The sequence below is a fragment of the Solanum dulcamara genome, chromosome 4 (genome assembly GCF_947179165.1).
Source record: "Solanum dulcamara chromosome 4, daSolDulc1.2, whole genome shotgun sequence".
Taxonomy (NCBI): Eukaryota; Viridiplantae; Streptophyta; class Magnoliopsida; order Solanales; family Solanaceae; genus Solanum; species Solanum dulcamara.
This window is the reverse complement of record NC_077240.1, coordinates 38,774,292-38,799,567: the sequence shown is the minus strand read 5'-3', so window position 1 is coordinate 38,799,567 and position 25,276 is coordinate 38,774,292. Positions and strand designations below refer to the sequence as shown.

General features: G+C 36.4%; 3 protein-coding genes across 5 annotated transcripts; all 3 read left to right on the top strand.

Annotated features, from left to right (window-relative positions):
• Positions 1-1,585: 1,585 nt before the first annotated feature.
• On the top strand, positions 1,586-18,157 carry LOC129887342 (putative pentatricopeptide repeat-containing protein At3g16890, mitochondrial). Of its 3 annotated transcripts, XM_055962404.1 has the most exons (3): positions 1,586-3,916; positions 4,775-4,977; positions 17,508-18,157. In XM_055962404.1, the coding sequence occupies exon 1, from the start codon at positions 1,679-1,681 to the stop codon at positions 3,800-3,802; it is 2,124 nt and encodes a 707-aa protein (XP_055818379.1). In that variant the 5' UTR covers positions 1,586-1,678; the 3' UTR covers positions 3,803-3,916; positions 4,775-4,977; positions 17,508-18,157. The 3 variants fall into 3 exon arrangements, with proteins under 3 accessions (XP_055818379.1, XP_055818378.1, XP_055818380.1); XM_055962403.1 differs by lacking the exon at positions 4,775-4,977; XM_055962405.1 differs by lacking the exons at positions 4,775-4,977; positions 17,508-18,157 and adding an exon at positions 16,075-17,499.
• Positions 18,158-19,072: 915 nt separating this feature from the next.
• Positions 19,073-20,583, top strand: LOC129884999 (uncharacterized). The gene is made up of 4 exons (XM_055959251.1): positions 19,073-19,220; positions 19,488-19,681; positions 19,827-20,052; positions 20,183-20,583. The coding sequence occupies exons 1-4, from the start codon at positions 19,142-19,144 to the stop codon at positions 20,296-20,298; spliced, it is 615 nt and encodes a 204-aa protein (XP_055815226.1). The 5' UTR covers positions 19,073-19,141; the 3' UTR covers positions 20,299-20,583.
• Positions 20,584-21,333: 750 nt separating this feature from the next.
• LOC129884998 (protein trichome birefringence-like 4) lies at positions 21,334-23,481 on the top strand. Its single transcript, XM_055959250.1, has 4 exons — positions 21,334-22,193; positions 22,277-22,470; positions 22,561-22,719; positions 22,804-23,481. The coding sequence occupies exons 1-4, from the start codon at positions 21,519-21,521 to the stop codon at positions 23,135-23,137; spliced, it is 1,362 nt and encodes a 453-aa protein (XP_055815225.1). The 5' UTR covers positions 21,334-21,518; the 3' UTR covers positions 23,138-23,481.
• Positions 23,482-25,276: the final 1,795 nt, after the last annotated feature.

The following is a 25,276-nucleotide window of genomic DNA, read 5'->3' as shown; positions in this document are numbered from 1 at the left end:
TTGTGGCATTAACCAATAAATTTAATTTATTAGTAGATGCTTGTGCTTCTACTACTTTTGTTGTTGTTGTTGCTGCTTCTTCTCTTTAGGATTGTGTGCTTATTCTTCTAGATTTTCGGGGAGTATTGCTTGAAAAAAGTTTTCTTCTTGTTTGAGCCATTTTATCTACACATATGAGATAAAACACATAGATTAGCACAACTAGTTCTTCAATAAAATAGAAAAATAAACTATAATACATAATTTCATATTTTTTCAAATGAGTGATTTGCTACATCAATTTAAGGAGTTTACGCACAAATAAGTTAAGCAGATGCAGCAACAACAACAACTTAAGATAGCAATTTAAGAAATTAAAAGTGCAGCTACTTAAGCAGTTGCTTTAGAAATACTTAGTTGTTACGATAACTTAAATACAGCTTAAAGAATAAAGAATTTAGTGTAATAATTTCAGTAGTTGCTACTGCAACACCTTAAGATATTCTCAGTAGCAACTTAAGAGTTGCTTCATCAACTACTTAAGCTACTACAACAATTTGTTGCAGCAACTTAAATAGTTGCAAGTCAAAAAATTTACTACATCAACTTAAGTTGTTGCTTCATCAAAAATTTAAATTGATGCATCAACTTAAGCAGTTGCTTTATCAACTACTTAAATAGTAACAACACCTTAAGACAACTCAAGAAATTTACTACAGTTGATTCGTCAACAATTTAAGTTGTTGCATCAACTTAAGGTATTTAATGAAGCAATTTAAGCAATTGCTTCATCAATTACTTAAGTTGTTGCGACAACTTAAGGTTGCAAGTTAAGAAATTTGTTGCATCAATTTAAGCGATTGGTTCATCAACTACTTAAATTTTTGCGACTTATTAAGCAACTAATGATTTTTCTTCAATAGCTGAGAGGGCGGTTACAACAAGTACCTCATCTGTTTAAAAAAATCAAACAAATTTTGAAATTGTTGTAGCAATTATACACCGTTTTACTCTTAATTTTTTACTATGTCATTCATACATTATTTATTTCTTCATATTTTCATCAATGTCACACCATCACAATAATGAATACAATGAATTAGGGCAAAAAAACAACAACAATAAACTATGAAATATTTGGAGAAACAATAAACATAGCATACACACAATATGCATATTCTTTTTTTTTAAACTATGAAAATTCAAACTCAAAATCCTAACTATTTGGAGAAATTTTTACCTCTATCACGATGACAATGTTGAGGACAAGAGAAGAAGACGACGAAGATGAAGAGCAAAGGACGACACGAAAATGAAGAGAAAATAGAAAACTTGAAGAACTTAGGAGATTTTTGGAGTGGAGAGGAAGATGGAATGGAGAGAAGAGAATGTTTTTTTTTTTTTGAAAAAAGCTGATTTGAAATGAGTGAGTTGTGGCCCTATTAGAAAAGTGTAGAAAAATTTATATTTTTTAAAAGTTTAACAAATTTTAAAATTACACTTCAACCTTATTTAACTTAATCCCTTAATTAGCAAATGATTTAACTTATCCTGATGGTCACCTTTTTTTAATTGGAGTTTTTTTTTTTTTTGGGTAACCTGTGGCTCAATTTTCAGGGCGATAAAATTAATCACACTGGAGAACAAAACATATCGCATTCATAAATAAACCATAAGCTCCAAAGGGGAATTAAAGAGTATGAGGGGGTTTTCCTCTGTAGCTTCAAGGGCTTCTTCACCTGCTTTCACGAATCTCACTAAACAAAACCAAAATTCCCTTAGACCCATTACTCCAAAACCCTCAAATTTTGACTATATTGCGACTAACAGCAGCCCCACCACTCAACAATGTTCACCCAGTAAGCCTTCATTGAATTGGAATTCCAACACTTCCTTAGCAGCTAAAAAGGTAAACTTTCGAGCAAGTGTTGTTGATCATGAGTATTTTTCCCTGATTCTTGCAAGAAAAGACTGGTATTTATTGCTAAACCATGAGTATAAAGCCAAGAGGGTTACTTTGAATCAGCAAGCAGTTGTTAGTATTTTGCAAAATCAAGAAAACCCATTACACCCTTTTAGATTTTACATCTGGGTTTTGAAGATTTTTCCCTCTTTTGCGAATAATCAATCAGTTAAGGGGGTTTTAGGTAATGTACTTTATAGGAAAGGTCCCCTTTTGTTGTCAGCTGAGCTTGTTCAAGATATCAGAAACTCTGGAAATGTAATTAATGTGGACTTGCTTTGTGTTCTAATTGGTAGTTGGGGGAGATTAGGGTTGGGGAAGTACTGTACTGACATTTTGGAGCAGGTTTCTTATTTGGGGCTCACTCCTAGCACTAGGTTGTATAATGCGGTAATCGATGCATTGATCAAGTGCAATTCACTTGACTTAGCCTATTTAAAGTTTCAGCAAATGCAGGTGGATAACTGTAAACCAGATAAGTTTACGTATAATATTCTAATTCATGGAGTTTGTAAGGCTGGGGTTGTGGAGGAGGCACTTCGTCTGGTGAAACAGATGGAAGGAGTGGGATACTCTCCCAATGTGTTTACTTACACAATTTTGGTTGAGGGGTTTTGTAATGCTAAAAGGGTGGACGAGGCATTTGAGCTCTTAGGGGTAATGAAGAGTAGGGGCATTGTACCAAATGAAGCTACTGTAAGATCATTAGTTAATGGAGTATTTCGGTGTGTGACACTAGATAAGGGCTTTGAATTGTTATGTAGATGGTTAGAGAAAGAACATGTCTTGCCTAATGTAGCTTGTTCTACCATGCTACATTGCCTTAGTACTAATTTTTCGCCAAGAGAAGCAGCTCAACTATTAAGAATATCAATTGATAGAGGTTACTTCCTGGATAACTCAACTCTTAACATTGCACTGACTTGTTTAATCAAAGGATTAGAGCTTGATGATACTTGTCAGATGTTAGACTTCATCACTGTTCGAGGGGTGAAGATTAGTGTTGATATTTATCTTGCACTTGCTGATGCTCTTTATAAAGGTGGGAGAGTTGAACAGGGGAACAAATATATGGACCAGATATTTAGGGATGGTCTTGTATCTAACACATTCTTCTATAACCGGGTTATTGATTGCTTTTGCAAAATCAGAATGATGGACAAAGCATCAGATGCTTTCAAAGATATGCTTCAGAGAGGTGTCACTCCCAATATTGTAACTTTTAACACTCTTATTAGTGGATATTCCAAGGTAGGGGAGGTTAAGAAGGTACATGAGCTACTAGTCATACTACTGGAACATGGTTTTCGACCAGACATTTTCACGTTTAGTTCAATCATTGATAGTCTTTGTAGAGTAAACCGCATTGACGATGCTTTAGACTGTCTCACAGAGATGGTAAGATGGGGAGTTGTTCCAAACGCTGTAACATACAATATCTTAATTCGTGCACTTTGTGTCCACGGGGATGTTGGTAGATCACTTAAATTATTAAGAAAAATGCAAGGTGATGGAATAAAGGCAGATGTTTTCTCCTTCAATGCCTTAATTCAAAGTTTTTGTAAGATGAATAAGATTGATGAGGCACAAAGGCTTCTGGTAAGCATGTTGACGCTGGATTTGATCCCTGATAATCATACTTATGGTGCTTTTATCAGAGCCTTATGTAACTCAGGGAGATTTGATGAAGCTAAGAGATTGTTTTTTTCAATGGAAGCAAATGGATGCATCCCCGATGTTTTGACATGCAAACTATATCTTGATTCACTTATTCAATCAGGTTGTATTGAAGAAGCGCAGGATGTTTTAAGGGAGTGCGGAAAAAGGGGAATGCTATTGGAACCCATTACTTCTTCATAGTATCTTTGCTTCAGGAGTGATTATCACTTAATGCTCACAAGCTACGCTGCTTGTTAGCCAATCATGAACATACCCATGCTATTGACCCATCAGGGCTGGCCTAATGTACTATAGGTATGACTGCTTTCTTGATAAGTTACTATAGGTATGCTGTTATGATATCTTCTCTTTGATGTTCCACTTGTTTTCTCTTCTTTTGTTGCCCTGTGCATTTTTATTTTGTGTGGATCTCTAAGTTGCTATTTAGTTTTATGTTCTTCCCATTCATGCATGACAAAGAAAAACCTACAGCTAATAAAAGTTACCTTTTCCCATCCTTGCTCCCCTGATCACTGTATTTGCAATTGTGAATCCCAAATGGTAAAAGATGCTATGTAGGCAAGGACATAGATGGGTACTGCCAGGCAAAGGAAAAAAGTTGGATTTGGTTGTAATATATTACCAGTCTAATGTACTGTAAAGTTGGAATGGACAAGTTTAAAAAGTAAAGGTGCTGCTCTATGGACCGGTGATGCCTCAGATGTTGGCTTGTGTTTATTATTTGTTCACAAGTATTGTTACTAGTAGTTGACTAAATAAAATACTAGATTTTTCAATAGATTATATCTGTGTATATTATTACGACAGATGTTTTTCTTGTTTCCACGTTATGAATCAGCTGTGATCTATTACTAGTGAGCAGCAATTCTTAATGTAATGTTAATCAAAGCATCTAAGTGTTTGATATCTACATCTAGGTTGGGCTGTGCACAGTCCGGTTCAACCAGAAATTTCAAACCAAAATAATTATTTTGGATCATTTTATTCGGTTTATGAATTCAATGATCAATTATAATGGTTCCATGATTCAGTTATGGATGGTATATTTAACACCTGAACCGACTGAGAAACTGAATTGGACATGTGTATATAGATACAACTAGGCTCTATAGTGTATATCTAATTTCCTCCTTTCTATTACAAAACATTTAGGGCTTTCCTTGGATATTTCCTAAACCACAACACTCTCTTTGACTTAACCGTATCTCTCTCACAATCTCAACTTCTTAAGAGTCAAGATCACAACCGTCCCGCCTCTTCAGTCTCTCTCACTCAGAACCGGTCTCTCTTTCTCTTCGAAACTCTCAGTCTTCAAGGATCAAGCTCCATCTCTAATTCCATCTCTGTTTTTCAAGGTAAGAAATTACTCTTTTTATCTTTATTTCTTGTTTGATATTTGTCTATTCTCTCCCTTTTATTTTCGCTACATATTTGCATTCATCTCCTCTTTTCTATTTTCGATGCATGCTCTTTTTATTTCAATGTGTAATTGTTCCATTCTCCCCTTCTAGTTCCCGTCTCCATTTCTTTTGTTCGATTTTGAGTGATTATAAACTGAAGTCCATTATTTTGAAATGGATCATGTGTGGCGATGAAAATCTAGGTTTTCTTGTTTCAATTTTATGCTGCATTGGGTCTGATACTCTAAGATGATCAATGAGCAGCCTTCAAAGTTCACTGTAATTGTTTGATTCACCCTTTCTATTTATGTTGGGGAAAATGGCTAAAATGATGCTTATACTATACCTGAATTTTTTGTAACACACTCTTATTTTAAAGGGGTCCTATTACTCCTTTCAACTTTTTAAAAGTGGAACAAACACACCCTTAAAATGCCACAAACCAAACTTAGCACGTGTATTTTACCGTTTAAAATATATTTTTCACCTTTTTTTTCTCTTCCACCATCCACTCCCCTAAAAGTCACCATTAGAGGACCTTCACCTTCTTAAAGTATCACCTTCACCTTTTGCACCAAAGGGTGTGGTCTAGTGGTCAATGGAGTGGTTGAAAGCCATGAGGTTCCAGGTTCAAATCTCAATGGAGACAAAAATACTAGGTGATTCTTCCCATTTGTTCTAGCCTTGGTGAACAGTTCACCTAGTACCTATAGCTGGTGGGAGATGTCAAGTATCTCGTGGAGTTAGTCAGTACCACCAACAAAACAACTTAAGATTCCCCAACTCCACCTCACGACCAATAAAGCACCTTTTCCACCATTGTAACAAGTCAATTTCATCTTCCATAAAGAAAGAGCAAATCTTAGATCACTAAAATTAATAATGAAAATTGAAAAGAGCATATCTCAGATCTGTAAAATTAATAATGGAAAAATTGGCTCTCTAACACGAATCTCGAGGTAAGCCTCAAATCTCCCTCCTCCACTCTCTCTGTCCTCCTTTCTCCTTCATGGTCGCCGGAATACCTTTTCCGACATGACTATCAATTTTCTCTCTTCTCGATCCTCTCTAACCTTCTTCTAGACTTTCTCTCTCTTCGAAAATCCTTCAAATCTGGAAGTTTACACTTTGTCTCTTTCTCTCTCCTCGAAACCATCCAAATATACTTGCCGGCCACCGAAAACTCAATTCCCGACTAGACCCATATATTTTTCTCACTAAATATAACTTCTTGTCCAATGGTTGCCCTTCTCTTCTCTATTCTCTCAAGATTATCACCTTCTGTGAAAATCTTTTCTTCGGCACGGGGGAAAACAAAATTTACTTTAAATCTTTAATGCAAGCTTTAAGTCCTTTGACATTACCAGACTAGATGGTTCTCCAGCAACAAAGTGTGGTATGAGTGGGTCAAGAGAAATAGGAAGATGATGAGAAGAACAATGATGAGCAACAAATGTATGGAATGCATCAGTTTCATTCTTTACGAGGCCTCAAGTGATAAAGGATAGCAGACCTAGAAGGTGGAAATTCTCTGAGCGGGATGTGGAGCAATTCTATAACAGAAAATAGAACAGATACATAAGATATTTGAGCATAATATCAGTCAACAGGGGGATATTCTCCCCTGAAGTTGTACCGAAAAGTCAGTTACACACTTAAACTATCATGACGATCTATTACATACCTAAACTACCTAAAGTGAAACTATTACACACCTGAATGCATAACACTACTCTCATAGTATATGGTGTATTACACTCGCTGTTACGTGGCGCCACGTCATCGCTATGTCAGAAATTATAATTTTTTATATTTTTTCTATTCTTTTCTTTATTAATTGACTTTTCTTTTATTAACTATATTTTATACTAATTGACTCCTAATTAATTATTAACCACCCATCCGATTTTTTATATATTTTTTTTTTATTAATTAACTTTTCTTTTATTAACTATATTTTATACTAATTAAATCCTAATTAATTATTAACTACCCATCCGATTTTTTATATTTCTTTTCTTTTCTTTATTAATTAACTTTTCTTTTATTAACTATATTTTATACTAATTAACTCCTAATTAATTATTTACTACCATTCGATTTTTTATATTTTTTTCTTTTCTTTATTAATTAACATTTCTTTTATTAACTATATTTTATACTAATTAACTTCTAATTAATTATTAACCACTCATTCGACCCCCCCAACCCCCTTCCAAACCCCAATCGTCTTCTCCACCAAAATGGGGAGAAGAATTCTTCTTCTTCTTAATGAATTTTGAAAGAAAAATAATAAGATTCAAAATGGGAGTAAGTAGAGGTGGTGTAAAGAAGAGGAGGGTATGTGGGTGTGAGGAAGAAATGATGTGAGGGTGGGGTGATTTTTTTTTTTACTTTACAGAATCTGACGAGCTTTTTTTTGTCACGTCAGTTGTAGGGGGGTAATAGTTTCACTTTTAGGTAATTTAGGTGTGTAATAGATCGCCATGATAGTTTAAGTGTGTAACTGATTCAGGTGGGAATTTATGCCTTTTCCCATTAATAATATTAATAGTCCCTGAACCAACAATAAATTCAGGGTGGAGGGAATTAACATTTAAGGTGGAAAGCTTCATTAAATGCTCCAAGAAGTTACCTATGGAAGCACCCCCAAGATTAACTAAATCAAATTACCCCTACGCCAAGGCCTTATGGGAGAGTAAATGGCAATCAGAGAAGCTTCGGAATGCTGAGGTTTGGAAAAATCTAAACATCCTTGAAGTTTCTGAGGTAGTGATGCTCAGGGTTGTGAACTTTTGAAAAGAAGCCTAGTTGGAAGCTTTGGGGAGGAACTCCAAGAAAGACTTACACCGGCTAATCTAAAAAGATGTTTGTCTTCCACCTGGAAACATGTATTTGGGATGAACATTTACGAGATGTATGGGGGTCTATTTTTATTCGAATTCCTGAACAGATTCATGGCGGAGAAGCTATTTCAAGAGCAATGGTTCTGGGAAAAGCACAAAATACAACTCCAATGATGGAATCCGGTGGTGGTTAGATCTGTGGACTCTGTTCCAGCAAAGAATACCTGGATCAAAGCTGTTATACACCTGTGGTTGCAGAATGTTTTTCAAGAAACTGGTGATTTTTATGGTGGATGGGTGTCCACAGAGGAGTCCGAGTTCAAAAATCATCTCAAATAAGTTAGAGTTTTGGTGAAGAATGATGGAACGAACCTACCAAAGGAAGTCTCAATCTCTCACGACAGCATCACTTTCCACATCCCTATTGGCCAAAGAGTAAATCTAGGGCTGAAAGATAGTCAGATGTTGTGGAAACTTATCCTACAATTATTGCAACATCTAAGAAACTGATCGGAGTCTATACACAGAGGTTAAAAAGAATATCCATCTGCACACCAAGAAAAATTCATAATCTCCCAAGTCTAGATGGGTCTAGTCAACATGTGGGGAGCTAGAGAGAACAGTTGGAAGAGGGCCCAATGTAGATACACGTAAGAAGCACATGAGCTTCTTTAATGAAGATCTGAATTTTGCCCAATAGATTGGGCCTATTTTGGAGGGGTCTGTGAATAAAGACTTTGGGCCTGATGCAGCGGCCCTCCAAGTAATTCTAAATAACTTCCAAGGAGGAAAGGCCAACTCAGAGACATTCGATCATTTTGCTGAAGCTGGTCTATTCTTTGATACTAAGAGCATCCACATGAAAGAGACAAGATGGTTAATTCCTCATCTTGGAATCAAGTCATTGCAAATATAGTCGAAGTAGTTCATGTGGGTTCATCTTCTTCCAGAGCTTTTCTCCCACACAGAATATGCTAAGGACAGATTTGAAGAGAATTTAAACAAGGGGAAAATTTAGCAGTGATCGAAAAGTAGAACACAATTACCATTTCAGATAACTGGGAGATGGGAGAGGTTGTACCTCTACCTGTACAACAACATCAAGTCATCGGTGAGGGGGAGAGAGAAAACTCTGATTGGGTTCAACAAAATTTAGTCAAACTAAGCAAACTATTGGGGGTTGATTTTCAAGGGCATAAGGAAGAAGCTCTAGAGCTTTTCCTACATGTTGACAGCAGCAGGCATGCAGGAAAGGTGGAGACAGATAGTGTGTGTAAGAAAGGAAGGTTCAAAGGTGCACAAGAACTCAAATGCATAGCTTCTTTTGGTGTTAAATTTAGAAATAGTGGGAATGCAAGTAAGGGAAGAAAGATCCTAGCTTTGTACCTATGCAGTTCGAACTAGTTTCCTGGAACGCAAGGGGGTTGATCAGTAGAGATAAAAGAAGGATTGTATAGAGTATGGTGGTGGACTAGAAGGCCGGCATCATTTGCCTCTAGGAAACTAAATTGGAGGGGGACATTTATGATATTGTCAAACAAATTTGCGGTGGTAGATGGATCAAATATGCTCAATTAGAGGCTAGTGGCACTCGAGGGGTTAACCTAATGCTTTGAGATAGTAAAATATGGAAGGGGGGGATTCTAAAGATAGGATCCTACACTTTAACTTGCAAATTTGAAGCTCTGTTTTTCAATCTGTTTTTCAATCTTTTGCCTGCCACTTGACCGGAGTATATGCTCCTAATTGTTATGTTGAAAGAAGGAAGGTGTGGGAAGAAATGGCTGTTGTTAGAGGTCTAGTGGAAGGTCCCTGGGTTGTTTATGGAGATTTTAACACCACTAGATTCATCAAAGAAAAGGTGAGAACTAGGGGGATGGTGGAGTTTTCAGACATTATAGAAGATCTTAAGTTGATTGACCTACCATTACAAGATGGGAGTTACACTTGGTTTAAAGGGGATACTCAAGATGCAGTCTCCAGAATTGATAGAATTATGATTTCAGAAGAGTGGGATACTAGCTTCAATAACATAAAACAAATTACTCTACAAAGATTGGCATCTGATCATGTTCCTCTTTCATTACAAGGGGGTAGTTGGATTAAGAACAAGAGATACTTCAAATTTGAAAACTAGTGGTTGAGCACAACATGTTTCAAAGATAGAGTCCAAGATTGGTGGAGCTCCTTCTCTTTCTCGGGAAGCCAGACTATATCCTTGCCTGGAAGTTGAAAGCTTTTAAAGGTAAATTGAAAGAGTGGACCAAGTCTGTTGAAGGGAATCTGAGAATGCAGAGGCAAAATTTACTACAGAAAATGGCAAGATTAGATGGCAATTTGGAAGATAGACCCTTATCAGAAGCAAAATCTTGGGAAAAAGGCTGTTATGAATCTACCGTTGGAGGAGCTGATCAAGAGGGAAGAAATATCATGGTGACAGTCTAGAGCCCTGTGGCTGAAAGAAGGTGACAGAAATACCATGTTCTTCCACAAAATTGCCAATGCTTATAAAAGATTCAATAATATTGATCAATTGATGATTCAAGGGGAAGTCTAAGAAGATCCATTCAGAATGGAAAAAGCCATCACTGAGTTCTATTAGAATCTATATCTCAATGGAGGCCTACTGTTGTGTGCCCTGATTGCCCAGTTTTGAGCAATGATGAGAAAGAGAACTTATAGAGGAGGTTTGATGAAGAGAAAGTACTCAGGTGCTTGAAACTATGGGCTACTGATAAGGCTCCTGGGCCAGATGGCTACACAATAGACTTCTTTAGCAGTTGTTGGGAAGTAGTGAAACAGGACATTATGGAGGCATTCCATAATTTTCACAAGCATAGTTTCTTTGAAAAAAGTTTTAATGCTACTTTCATTGCTCTCATTCCCAAGAAGAAAGGAGTCAAATAACTTAAGAGACTTCAGGCCCATCAGTTTAATTGGCAGTGTATATAAATTGTTCTATAAAGTTCTCACAGAAAGGTTGAAAGGGGTGATCTCAAAACTGGTCGATGAACAATAAATGGTATTTATCAAGGTAGACAAATCAGGATGTTGTGCTTTTGGCTAATGAAACTGTGGACTCCATGCAAAAATAGAAGAAACCTGGGATCCTTTGCCAATTGGACATAGAAAAAGCATATGACCATGTAAATTGGAGCTTCCTACTTAATCTTCTGGAAAAGATGGGGTTTTGGACACAAATGGCTTAAATGGATAAAGTTCTGCATATCCACAATTAGTTCTCTGTCCTTAAAAATGGTGGCCCAACAGATTTTTCCAAAGCTCTGAGAGGTTTTAGGCAAGGGGATCCTTTGTCCCCCCTCCTGTTTGTGATTGCTATGGAAGGACTTAACAGTATGATTAAAACAGCCAAGACAAATGGATGGATAAGGGGATTTGAAGTAGCTAAGCCTAATTCTGAAAGCCTTGAGGAGTCCCACCTACAATATGCTGATGACACTCTAAATCTTTTGTGATGTAGATAAGCACCATTTAAGACATCTTAGAGTTATTCTGGTTCTCTTTGAAGGTCTCTCAGGACTATATATCAATTGGAGGAAAAGTATGTTATATCCTATAAATGAAGTGACTAATATGGAGACACTTGCTGCTATATTGGGAGGAGAGGTGGGGGATCTTCCTATTGTGTACCTGGGAATGCCTTTGGGGGGCCAAATCAAAATCAACAAATGTATGGAACAATGTTTTAGAAAGGTGTGAGAAGAAATTGGCCAGATGGAAGTCATATTATTTGTCTTAGGGGGGCAGACTACTCTCATAAACTCTACTCTTGATACCCTTCCAACATACATGATGTCCTTGTTCCCTATTCCAGCAGGTGTCATCAGTAGGTTGGATAGCATCAGGAGAGATTTCTTGTGAAATGGCAACTCTGAAACAAAGAAGTACCATTTGGTCAAGTGGAAAGTAGTTTTGTGTGGTAAAAAGACTAGAGGTATGGAGATCAAGAATCTGAAAGTTCACAACAAAGCCCTCAGGATGAAATGGTTATGAAGGAACTCGACAGAACAAAAACAATTGTGGGTTAGAGTTATCAAATCTAAATATGAGGAGGTGGACAACTGGATGGCCAAGGAGGTCACCACTTCTTATGGGGTAAGCTTATGAGAATCCATCAGGTTATTGTGGAGTGAAATACAAGCACACTCCAAGATAAAAGTGTCTAATGGGAATTAGAGTAGCTTCTGGAATGATAAATGGCATGAAGTTGGCATTTTGAAAGTGGTCTTTTTAGATATCTACAACCTAACTAATCATCATCTCAAAACAGTGGCAGAGATGTGGTCAGCCCAAGGATGGAATATCAGTTTTAGAAGACATGAATGACTGGGAAATCAAAAGAGTTACTGATTTTTCAACACTTTGAACCAATTCTCAGGTCTCCAAAAAGGAAAGGATACTCTATGGTGGCAAGGTAATAATAAAGGGGTATACAAGGTTAATGCCGCTTATTATCAATTGGATCAGTCCAACTACCAGATTCTCAACTGGCCATGGATAGTCAAAATTCCATATAAATTCTCCTGTTTTGTATGGCTATTAGCAAGAGGAATTGTGCTTACACTGGATAATCTAATGAAGAGGGGAATTCCCATGTGTTCTAGATGTTTTTTGTGTAAGGAGACTGCTGAGACAGTCGACCACTTATTTCTACATTGCAAGTTCACAGGCAGGTTATGGAGTATTATTTTGAACCTTAAAAGCCTAACATGGTTCATGCCAGGCAAGGTTTCTAAAGTTCTGAGAATCTGCGATGAAGTAAGAGTAATATCTAAAAATAGGTGTAGGTGGAAACTCATCCCAGCATGCATCTGGTGGACAATGTGGAAGGAGAGGAACTTCAGATGCTATGAAGTTGTAGAAAATGAAGTGCAGAAGATCAAGATTAACTTTATCTTACTGCTCTGTTTTTGGTGTAACCAGTTATACTCTAATTAGTCTATGCTGTTATTGATGTACTTGATTCATTATAGATAGAGATAGAAGCATTCTAGAGTCCCTATTGTAAATATGGTTTTCGGATATAATGCAAACTTACTGTTTATCAAACAAAATAAATTAATAATGAAGATTGAACTTTCTCTTTCTCTTTGACATACTTTGATTAAAGTAATGCAAAAGAAACTGATTTATAGGAGGTTTTTGAAGGGGTGCTCGGTAAATTCCTCATTCTTTTAGCATTCAACAAATTTATTTGAATTTTTTTAATAATCATGGTATGAGTCAGCTTTTGTGCACCTCAACTAATTCCACGGGATACCTGCCACCTCCTACCTACTAAGGCTAGGACAAATGGAAAGAAATCACCTAGTATTTTTGTCTTTGCTTGGATTTGAACTTGAGACCTCATGATTCTCAACTCACTTCATTGACCTTGGGCCACACCTCGGTTTGGCCGAGCCAGCTATCGAAATTTCAATTTGAAGTGAATGATATTGGAAACATGAAGATACGAGTTCTCTATAATGAAAAAAATGATACTTAGACTTGCTGCGACAGTCCTGTTAGGGGTCATTTGGTTGGGAACAAGTTATCCTAGGATTAATTATCTTGGGATTAGCTATCCCTCCATGTATATGGGATAACTTATTCCATCACTATGGTATAAATGGTGGGATAAGTTATCCCAAACTTGACAACCAAACAAGACACCAAATTTTTATCCACGACTATTTTTTTAACCCAAGACTATTTATTTTTATCCCTCATACCAAACGAGCCTGTAAGGAATATTAATTCTAAGTGTTCTTCAATGGAGAAGAACGTAGCTGATGGCATTAATGGAAAGTCAGGAGGAACAATAACTCGCAAGGAAAGGGGTGATTCACTGGAATCGGAAATGGAAAGAAGATAAATCAAGGAGCAATGATTTGTTGGGATCAAAAAGGAAAAGAAGAGGAAGATAAACAGATGAGAAATCCGGCGTAAATCAAGCAATGAAGATCAATTAGAAGATATCAACCCAAATTAAGGAAGGGGATCATTCAAGCAAAAAGGTCTTTGGACTCCAGTCGGAAGGTCAAGAAGGCTGATAAACTTTGCAATATTAGCTCTTTGGACTCCATTCAGGAGTGAAGACCTTTAACTGAGTATGAATTAGAATTAATAATGATTAATGAAAGCTAGCCTTTAAATGGAGTATCACAAAGTGGCAAAAAGTGAAGAAATTTCTTGGAGACAAAGATCTTGAATACTATGGCTAAAGCAAGAGCACTAAGTTTTTTCAGAGGATGGCTAATTGTCATAAGATCATCTCCTACCCCTCTCTATTTTACTCTCCATTCTCTAAACTTGGAGAGTAAAATAGAGAATGCCCTCTCCAACCAATCTCTATTTCACCCTCTAGTCTCCAATTATAGAGAGTTAGGATAGTAATTCCTATTCACACTCTCTATTTCACTTTTTGATTATTATATTATTATATCTATTATACAACATTTGTAATTAACATATTATAAATCATATAAGGCCATTAATTAAGTCTCTAATATTTGTAATTCTTTTTTAATGTAATATAACATTTTTAAAAATATATTATTTAATATATACTAATTTCATCCCGAATTAAAAATATTTCAAATATTTTTTTTTTCAGTCACTTTAAGTGATATAATTTAAAATTATTATTAATTTTCACTATGAAGAGTTTTAAAATATATTATTTAATATATAGTACTTTCATCCCGAATTAAAAATATTTCAAATATTATTTTTTCAGTCACTTTAAGTGATATAATTTAAAATTATTATTAATTTTCACTATGAAGAATACACAATTTAAATGATAAGATGTATATTAATTTAAATTAAAAGTACAATGCATAACATAGAGATGGAAGACTTGATATTAGAGATCTCAAAGTTCATAATCAAAGTTTACTGATGAAGTGGTTATGGAGATATAACCTGGAGACCAATACTTTATGGAGGAGGTTTGTGCATGATTATGGCCAAGAAGGCCAGTGGTGCTCTAATACTGTGAGAACTATTCCTTTGGAGTTGGAGGCTGAAAAGCTATTAGATCCTTGTGGCCTTTTTTGGCAGAAAATTTTAGCTTAAAAGGGGGCAATGGGATGAAAATTCTATTCTGGCATGACAACTGGCTTGGGCATGGCTCTTTAAAAGATTTATTCCCTAAATTCTATAATATTGCTACTGTATCAGGTGTAAATTTTGAATCAGTTAAAGGAGTACAAGTGGAATTTCACTTTCAGAAGGTTTTTACATGACTGGAAATTGGAAAGAGCTGTGAAGTTTTTCAGATTCCAAGGTTTCAAAGAATCCGAGGATACTTTGTACAGGAAATATGGCGGTGATGGAATCTCTACTGTCAGGTCAGCCGATAACTTCCAGATTACACAAAATACACAACCTGTCCAGTGGCTATGTAAGTTCATATGGAAGACTAAAGCACCTCACAAGGTCTTATGTTTTTCTTGGCTTGTAGTGAGAAGCATGTCTCACTCAGAAAATCTCAGAAGAAGGGGATTTCATCTATGTTCTAGTTGTTATCTGTGTGGTGCAGCCAGAGAAACAACAGCAATCTGTTTCGACACTACACTGTCCCAAGTAGACGGTTGTGGCAACTCTTTTTGAACATGGTAGGTATAAAATTGGTCTATGCCAGCAACCAGTTGTGACTTGTTGAAGTGTTGGAACTATAATGGTGGTGCAGTGAGACAAAAAAAAGTGGAAATTTGTCTCAGCTTGTATATGGTGGACAATCTGGAAGGAGAGGAATTATAGAGTTTTTAAAGGCAAATGCTATTTTGTGCAGAAAGTCAAATGAATTTCGTTCTTTTGTTTCATTTTTGGTGTAAAGAAAACTATCTAGAGGAGACTGAATAACTTGTAGATATGATAGCTTCTTTGTGAAGCAATAGTCATAAGCATGGTTGGGTTTTGTAATTGTAGATAGTACTGTTATGGTACTGTTTTAATGTGTGTGTGTATATATATACACACTCACACACATCTTACCAGTTTTTTTTTAAAAAAAATGAAATACCTTATGCAATCATCTTACAGGAGTCGTAAGGGGTTTTGAAATATAACAGTCATGTTTTTCTATCAGTGCTAAGGACAGGATATGTTGGCATGGAAAACTTAATCTCTAGCTCTGTTAGTAAGACCATATTCGTGTTTTTAAGGATTATTTCTCAAGGTTAATTAGATTTTTGGTCAGGAATGGCAGTCAGAGAAAGATTTGGGCTTGATGTGAGCTGTAAGATACTCTGAAAGTGAATTTTCAATTTTTCTCTCCATCACGACTGCTAAAGAAGGCTACAATTGCTGAACTACTTAAAAGTGCAGTGGACAGTAATCATGTGACTTACCTTTAACAAAACCCTTACAGTTTTGGGATGGAATGAGGTAGAAGTTTCACAGAACACATTGGTGTGTCTGAAAAGTGAATACGGAAGGGCTCATCCAGAAGGTACTTTTCAGTGAGGTCACATCGTAGCGGCCAAAGTTACAATAGTAAAATTGAACCCTCGAATATGTTCAAGGATCTCAAAATAATATTCCAGTTAGGGGGATAATTTTGCACGATTCCATCGAGAATTGAATTGACCTTTCCTTTATTTCAACCAGAGTATCTAACAGAGAAATTACTGTGGATATTCTAACCAAAATATTAGACATTCCATGCCCTTGGAGAGTGCTTTGTCGTGCTTGGTCACTGACATATCCTACTTCACTTAATGAGCATGGGTCAATTCCGATGTGGTCGCTGTCATGGAAGCCCAAAATACTTAAGAATGCTGCCTCTTCTGTCTTCACTTGGAGTGCAGCATCAGGTTCCATCTTGACAGCCAACAACTTAAGGAGGAGGCCTACAGTTACAGTGAGTTGGTAGCATATGTTTTAACAAAGATGGAGATGATGTTGATCACCTCATTCAACATTGTATTCTTTTTCCATTTTGATTTATCAAAGAATTGCATCAATTAAATATCTGCTTGGATTGATAATGTTTTAGCTGGTTTACTTTTTAATATGCTTGTATTGGCTGGCAAAAAGTTTCACATTATATATCTCCTATGTGAAATGTTGATGTTCTACATCTATGTGGATTGAGATTGTGGTAATATTCTACATTTCAACTCAATTTTTCCCTAAAATGAAGATGAAGACTTTTAACTTAGTCATTTTCGTCTTTACTTGTGTTATCCACGGGAACGGAATGAACTAAGAAAGAAAGCAACATGGCCAGCTATCTTATGATCTAAAAGAATTGTTATATTACTTGTTTCTCCGTGAGATCGGGAAAAAAAATATGCTGGTGCTTTTTATTGAACACCTCTCTTGATCTTAAGATGACCGATTTTCATTTCAAGGACCTGACTAAAGGGGAAAGAAGGAAGTTACTGGCGTGGTCTTATCAATGACAGAAGTCCAAACTCATTTTTCTACGTGTTATAGATAATTCACCGTGAATATGAAGATGGAGCTCCTTGTTTAGGTGTCATACATTAAAACCTGGGTGTTAGTTTGTAAAAAGGGTTTTTCTCTGACTTCTTACATGTTGAAGAGTTTTTTCCTCTTCATATTTTTTCTTCGTCTTGGTGGAGTTGACAATAATCCTGACTAATTTCAGTTTGTGTGTTCATGCAGCTTCTGGCAGCTTCGATGAAGTTTTTCTGTACTAACTTCCCTCACCCATGTAAAGAGGGCCGACATAAGTTAACAAGCAGTATAGGCTCCTGACATGTGGTCTAAGGCCCTCATCATATAGGACATGGAGATATTTGATCGTCTGTTAGTTAAGAACTTTTATCTCAGCATCTATGATAAAATGTTCTGTTCTAAGTTGGTCTTTTGAGGTTAGGATGGTTATTGGTTTGGGGTTTTACAGGAGAAACGTGCAATGACAAGTTCAATCACTACTGAGTACTTAGCCGAGCAGATTAGTAAAAGGAAGGATTATGGAAAGTGATGTTGCCCCTTCAACATTTCCAAAATGGAAGCTGAGATTGGTCTTTGACCATATTTCGTTATTTCTTTACGGTGCTCCTATATTTCCACAAGTCCTCCTGGCTAAGCAATCGTCAAGACACACTCCCATGTATCAATGTATTTCTGTTACTAAGTGCTTGTATGAGGAACTATAGCAAGTTTCTCTTGGAAGTTTGTTAATGTGTGAATTAATATGTATTAGCAAATTATCAGTTTGTTCTCACGTATAATATTTTACTAATGTGAACACTTGACGATGAATTCTTGATATGCTTATCTAAACAATGAATTTAGGTCTCATACTGTCACCTATTCTTACCCACCAAAGCTACAATATCTTGTTTATTTCACCAGGTTGGGTGTTCTGCTTGTTCTTCTCACCCAAAATTATAAGTTATTCTATTTTTCCATATAACCCTCCCTCAAGGTTTTCCCTTTTGAGGAGCGTGTGTGATGGTTAAAGATTCCTTTCTTATCATCAACTAAATATCTTGGATTAAAAAATATAGGAATATAGAAACTTTTGGTAGGAAGGTATTGGCCCTAGTATGCCTATCGACACGAATCCATCCTAATTGTTGGGCTTGTGAGTTTCGAATACGGAATGTTAAATGGAAAAATATAAAGGGGACTTAGAAATGGCGATAGTTTATGGTCCAATTATCAAATATAATGATAGTTTAGATAATTACCAAACATAGTGAGAGATTTTGAAATTCGATCTCTATCAGTGATATCAATAGATCCGAGCGAATTGCTGTATCATTAAATTAATATAGAACGAAGTTTAGAAACTATTGTATCATTGTCGGTATTGACTAGGTAATTATCCTAAATACTGACCATATCCTTTTTTTTGTTTGGCTCAGTTGCGATTTGCGCGCCTTGATGGCTTCAGATGGTCAATGAACGGCACTACATAGAATACAACTCCACAACATTGGAGAGCAGTACTAAGTACTATAAAGGGTAACTTGTGGGACAAGGATAAATCTTTTTAGGTTTGATTTTCAATGCAAAAGACGTCAAGCAAGTAAAGTCTGGTTAGTTGGCCGTTACAGTTAATCACTCACCTTTTTAGACCATCCAATGTTTTAACTTTCCATCGAGTAGATCACCCATTGCTTTTACTTTTCCCCATGGAATTTGTCTTTGTTTTACTTGACTATTGTACATTCTTCAACTATATATATATATATATATGCAACCATCCTGCAGGTAGAACATTACCCAATCTTGGAGATGTAATTTACTTTCTGGAATCTATTACGCTCGAAAAAACATTTTTTGAGATGGCAGTTTGCATTAACATGAAGCACTCTCTTCAAGCTTTAACCGTGACCTGTTTCTTGTTTTTTCCTTACATACTAGGTGACATATGCTTTCTACTTTTATTCCATCTGTAAAAAATTTCATATGGTCACTCAACTAATAATTATTATTTCAAAAGCTTACTTTCTTTGTTGAAGAAAATTGAAATTGAGAAAAAAAGATGATTTTCTGAGATAATAATAATTAGTAACTAGTTGAGTGGCTGCATGAGAAATAACCTCTTTTCTTCTTTGCTCCATTATATTGCTGATTTTTTCCAAGTCATATATATGACACTTTATGTGAATGTAAATTGTTCTTTGATAGGTAAAGCAGATGATTATGAGACTCAAACCGCCGCTGCAGGAGTACTTGAAAATGAATATTTGCCCAACTATGGAGGCACAAATGGAGGATATTCATCGGAAAACGGAGACTCACCTCAGTATGGTGGTGGCACAATTGATGCTCAACCTGACTATCTTTTCTCCAAAGCTTTGCAATGTTTCACTGATAAGCATGTAAGTCATTCTTACCCATGCAAATGATGGATATTCTCACTTAATCTTTGGTCTATTTTCGCCGACATGATTTTCAAATACTATAACTTGAATACAATTTGAAATGCAATAATGGATGAGTAACTTAGTTCAAATGAAGCTGCAGATATACAGTAGTTGTGAGGAGTCTTATAGATTGACTGAGACAGGGGAGCTCCATGTACCACCTGAATATACCGATCAATACTGCAGAGGACCCTGCTTAGAGGAGACTCACCATGTGCTAAATTGTCTTGGAAACATACTGTCGCACTTCAGATTTTATAATAAGGCCACCATTAGAGCTGTCGAAGAGACTATCAAGGAGGGATGTAGCTACGGCCCTAAAAGAGGTTACACTTTCTCCACTTTACTTTACAAAACTGTCCAGTAGGTTCTGTTGAAAAATATATTGGATATGATTAATTTGTTTGTATTTTTAAAGAAACAAATGTTTAAACTCATTCTGAAATATGTCGACAGGTTTTTTCAGTGTTGCTGAGCACATCCTAGCTTATGATAACACTGCTTTTCGTGCTTCGAAATCCATGCTGCATAGCCTTGTTCTGATGACTTTGGCCCTTATTTTCTTGGTTTGAAGCAATGTTCACAAGTGAAGATATTGCTGGAAAAATTAGCTTCTGATTTACAAGTACCGCCCTAGTTTTTGGTGTTGTTTAATTTGACGAGTGTGTTGATCATGTAGTACTATAGTAAACAAGATTATTAGATATTGATGTGGATGAGAATGTTGTAAGCTGTAGCATTTATTTATTGGAAATTCTTGTTCCATATGGGCTGTTGTTGTAGTCTTGTACCCAAACTTTAACCACCTACCTATAAGTTATACTAGAATTAATATGGATAACTTGTTTCATATACAGCTATCAAACCATCCCTTAGTTACATAATTAGTCATTTCTAACTTACATGACAAAAAAAAATGTCTATATGCTCATCAATTCATCTGCTCCTGGAAGAAAAAAAGAAAAAATAAGTTCATTGCCTGGAAGTTAACATTCTACTTACATTTTAAATTTTTGATTAAACAAATGATGATCTTCCAATTTACCGAATTATTCACTTGCGAAACTATACAACAGTACTTTCTTTCTTGAATGATATCTTTTTTAATAGTAAGTTTCTTCCTTAATTGATAACTTAGTTTTATCTTAATTACGAGTTATCTTTATTAATCTTAATGTCTAGAACTTTCACTAACTACATTGAGAAGAAAGGAAAGGGTTCCCAAAGATATTAAGTTTGATTATGATTGATGAAAGAAGCAATGGAAACATATCCAATGGACTCCTAAAACAGGAGATTAGTTATTGTTTTCCCCTGACAGATTAAAATACAATTGTTGCAACCTACTTTGATTTTAATGAAACATCGTAAACGAATGCCCTACCTGATTCATTTCAAATCCAGCCGGAGGTCTTCGAACCTTGTTACAGACTAAATTCCTAAAGAAAAACGACCCCGAAGGATTTGGCAACAAAATCTGTCTCTCCTTGATACATGAAGGCACATAGAAGTCCGAAAAAACTGAACGGAAAGGGCTCATCCATTCACTATATGTATATAATTTCCTATATAAAAATAGTCAAAAATTCATTAATTACATTACATTAGGATGTCATTCACTATTATCCTATTTTCCCCACTTCTAGTTTAAAAAAAAATAAAAAATAAGTAGACTTGTCGCCAGAAATATTCCTGTTACTTTGCCAGCATTTAGATGCAAACCGCCACTGTAACTTCATGAGGGCCTAATGAGAAACCAAAATTTGAGAGAAAATACCATCCTATTCTATTAATGGCTTCTTTGAAGGAACTCTGCATCTTCTTTACAATCTTCCTCTCAAAATCAAGAACCCAAGTTTCTGCTTTCTTCACTCTCTTCTTCTTCACCTTAACCCTCCTCATCTTCATCATTTTCTTCTCCTCTCCCTCAGTCGTCACCACTAAGATTCTTGCTTCTCGTCTTCACCCCCACTCATTTTCTTCCATTCATGAATTTGATTCTTCCCATCCCCATTTCGTACCAGTATCTGATACTCACACAACTAGCACTACGGTTCCACGAAAATCTTGGATTTTTGATGTTACTATTGAAGAAAAGGACAGATCTTGTGATATTTTTGATGGTGAATGGGTAGAGGACAATGATCTTCAGCCGCTTTATAAACCTGGTTCTTGTCCATTTATTGACAATTCTTTCAACTGTTTCAAGAATGGACGTCGTGATACAGACTATCTCAGGCTTAGATGGAAGCCACATGGTTGTGAAATCCCAAGGTTTGATGGGCTGAAAATGCTGAAGATATTGAGAGGGAAAAGACTGGTTTTTGTTGGAGATTCATTGAACAGGAACATGTGGGAATCTCTGGTTTGTGCATTGAGAAACTCACTAACTGAAAAGAACAGAGTGAATGAAGTTTCTGGCCACCGTCAGTTGAGAAATCAAGGATTTTATTCCTTCAAATTTAAGGTTCACTGAACTACGATACTACTAGTAATTATTTCAACGTTTCTTGAATGATATAATTTTAAACTTGTTTTGTTTGTGTGTAGGATTTCAAATGCTCAATTGACTTCATAAAATCTCCATTCCTTGTTCAAGAATGGAAGTTCTCTGATAAAGCTGGAGCACGCCGTGAAACTCTACGGCTCGATACAATCCATGGATCTCTTACTAAGTACCATGATGCTGACATTATCATCTTCAACACTGGTCATTGGTGGACTCACCAGAAAACTGACAAAGTGTAAGACTATATCAACCTTGTGTTGCTGACTTTGTTCTTCTTTTTTTTTTTCCCCAAAGAAATGATTTTTTTTTAATTTCCCTGTTTTAGGAATAACTACTTTCAAGAAGGGAATCATGTTTATAAAAGATTAGAAGTGGCAGATGCATATACTAAGGCATTGAAGACATGGGCACATTGGGTTGATACTACTATCAACAGCACCAGAACTAAGGTGTTTTTTAGGGGATACTCAGCGTCTCATTTCAAGTAAATCCTCTCCTTGAATCTTTGCACAAAGATTTCATTTTTTTTTTTGATAGTGTAATGAGGCAAATTTCTCTTCTTTTACAGAGGTGGTCAATGGAACTCAGGAGGAAACTGCGATGGGGAGACAAAACCGATAGTAAACAAGACTCAATTAGGTCCATATCCATGGATGATGAGAGTTCTTGAATCAGTAATATCAGAAATGAAAACACCAGTTGTTTATCTCAACATTACTAAGATGACAGACTATAGAAAAGAAGGGCACCCTTCAATTTTCAGAGAGGCAAAATCAAAGAGGAGGCCTGGGATGTTTCAAGACTGCAGCCATTGGTGCCTTCCGGGTGTACCAGATTCTTGGAATCAGCTACTTTATGCAACCTTTCTTCAATCACAACAAAAGTTTTCCCACCCCAAATAAGTCACCACTCTCTCTCTGGCCTTCTCCTAAGGTCTTGTAATGTGTAAATATGATTAAATGCACATTTTTGCTTTAAACTTTGGTTCCAAGTGATTGGGGGTTAACAGAATCACATTAACATAGTAGGAGGAAGAATTATTCCTTTAGGAAGTTGGAGGAAAGTTACTCAAGTTAAGAGTGGAGGAACAAAAGTGTGTAATTGTTGAAGGTGCATTGCTTAATACTTGAAAATGTTGTTTTAATAGCACATCCACAATACTTGAAGATATTGTTTCAAAACTACTACTTACTTTATTAACCAGTCTAGGTGAACGTGTTACTCCTACTATATTTGAAGAGTACAATAGTGTTTTCTTTGACTACGATTTTGTCAAACTTCTTTTAGACAAATATATTGAATTGTTATATGTTATTATAGTTTGTTACCTCTGATTTTCAAATATGTAGCTTTTTTTAATTTGAATGTTTTTAAAGAATCTATATTGAAATTCACATGTACATTGCTCATCGTACTCTAGAAAAGAGGGATCTTCATATGATTATGATCATTGATCTTGAAAAGGCCTATGAAAAAGTTTCGAGGGATATCCTCTAGAGGTGTCTTGTCACGACCCGATTCCTCAGGTCATGATGGCACCTAGTATAACCCACCAGTAGGTAAGCCAACCCGTAAACCCGGAACGTCAAGTAATGGGTTTGAGAGCGAAAACTAAACAAGAGTGGCAAATTATAAAGATAAGGAGAAAGAATAAGCGGAAGTAAACCAAAACATGATATAAACAACTAAAGATCCCTCCCAGAACCTAGAAGTCACAAGTACAAAGCTGCTATAAAATAAAAGACGAGTACAAGTCCCGAAAGTGGATCGGATATATATATATACAATAACTGACTAGTCTCAAAAGAAAAAAGACGGGTCATCCATACTGAAGGAGACAGAAGTGATCCAGAAACGTCAAGTACTCACCTTAGTCTCTGAATCTGTCTGCAACAGGCTCGATCTATTCGTGATGGTAGTTGGTGCTCGATCCTGCATCACGAAAGTAGATGCAGAGTGTAGTATGAGTACCAAGACAACAGGTACCTAGTAGGCATCATAGGCCGACTGAGTAGAAAAGGTAAAAACAATATGAAAAAGAGGAATAAGACTAAATAAGAGTCAACATAAGCATCACAAGTGAAAAGAGTACTATCTACGAGAGCTACAACTAACTATACTCAATTGGGCCCCCATAAGCCCAGCATGGACATTCGTGTGCAATTTAATAAAAATCCGGACGAATCCCCATAAGCTCGCCGAGTACACAGAATAGCTACAACTACCAAGGTTAGGAACTAAGAATATGCGAGGTCAGGAATCGAAAAACTGTATCATTTCCAAACCCAGAATCTCCAAAAGTCAACGAACTAGGGGTGCCTTAGGGGTCGAGATCGATATTGGGACCCAGATGCTCACCCGAATGTTCATAGTGGCCAAGGTCGGGATTGATTACCCGGATACTTGCCATAATATATCAATACAGTCGAGGTCGGGACTAGGTACCCGGATGCTCGTCGTAATACATCGATGCAGTCGAGGCCTAGACCGGTACCTGGATACTCACCGTAACACATCGATATGATCGAGGCTAGGACTGGGTATCTGAATGCTCATCATACTAGCAAGCCGGCAGAGGCCGGAGCTGGGTACCCGGATGCTCTCCGATAATTCAAAATGGGGACGGGACTGGGTACCCGGATGCTCACAGATAATTTATCCCATGGTTCTAAATATATCCTTTCCAACTAAACAACAATAGTACCAAAATTTTTTCCCCAATGAGTCAACTGATATACCGCCAAAACTTGAACCGGAGCCAAAGTCAACGATCACAAAATCTATTATTGCCGATGCATCACGAAAGTCACGATTATACTGATTTATGGATGAGGGTTTTATTAAGAGCAAGGGTATCACCTAGCTAAGTCCAACTACTAGGCACTAGCCTGCTACACCATTCTACAAGGATCTAAGTCCACCAGAGTAACGCTGGGGCATCTAAAGCAATTTTACATCATATACTAAGGTCAACATACTCCACAGTATCAACAACATGCTCATTCAAACCTCCTTATAATACTAACAAATAACGATAAGAT

What these genes read in the sequence shown, in the direction of transcription:
- LOC129884998 (XM_055959250.1), top strand. Translation starts at nt 21,519, where the DNA reads ATGGCTTCTTTGAAGGAACTCTGCATCTTCTTTACAATCTTCCTCTCA. An exon ending in TTTATTCCTTCAAATTTAAG is followed by an intron (nt 22,194 to 22,276) that starts GTTCACTGAACT and finishes GTTTGTGTGTAG; the next exon opens with GATTTCAAATGCTCAATTGA. An exon ending in CACCAGAAAACTGACAAAGT is followed by an intron (nt 22,471 to 22,560) that starts GTAAGACTATAT and finishes TCCCTGTTTTAG; the next exon opens with GAATAACTACTTTCAAGAAG.
- LOC129887342 (XM_055962403.1), top strand. Translation starts at nt 1,679, where the DNA reads ATGAGGGGGTTTTCCTCTGTAGCTTCAAGGGCTTCTTCACCTGCTTTC.
- LOC129884999 (XM_055959251.1), top strand. Translation starts at nt 19,142, where the DNA reads ATGGCAGTTTGCATTAACATGAAGCACTCTCTTCAAGCTTTAACCGTG. An exon ending in GTTTTTTCCTTACATACTAG is followed by an intron (nt 19,221 to 19,487) that starts GTGACATATGCT and finishes GTTCTTTGATAG; the next exon opens with GTAAAGCAGATGATTATGAG. An exon ending in TAGCTACGGCCCTAAAAGAG is followed by an intron (nt 20,053 to 20,182) that starts GTTACACTTTCT and finishes ATATGTCGACAG; the next exon opens with GTTTTTTCAGTGTTGCTGAG.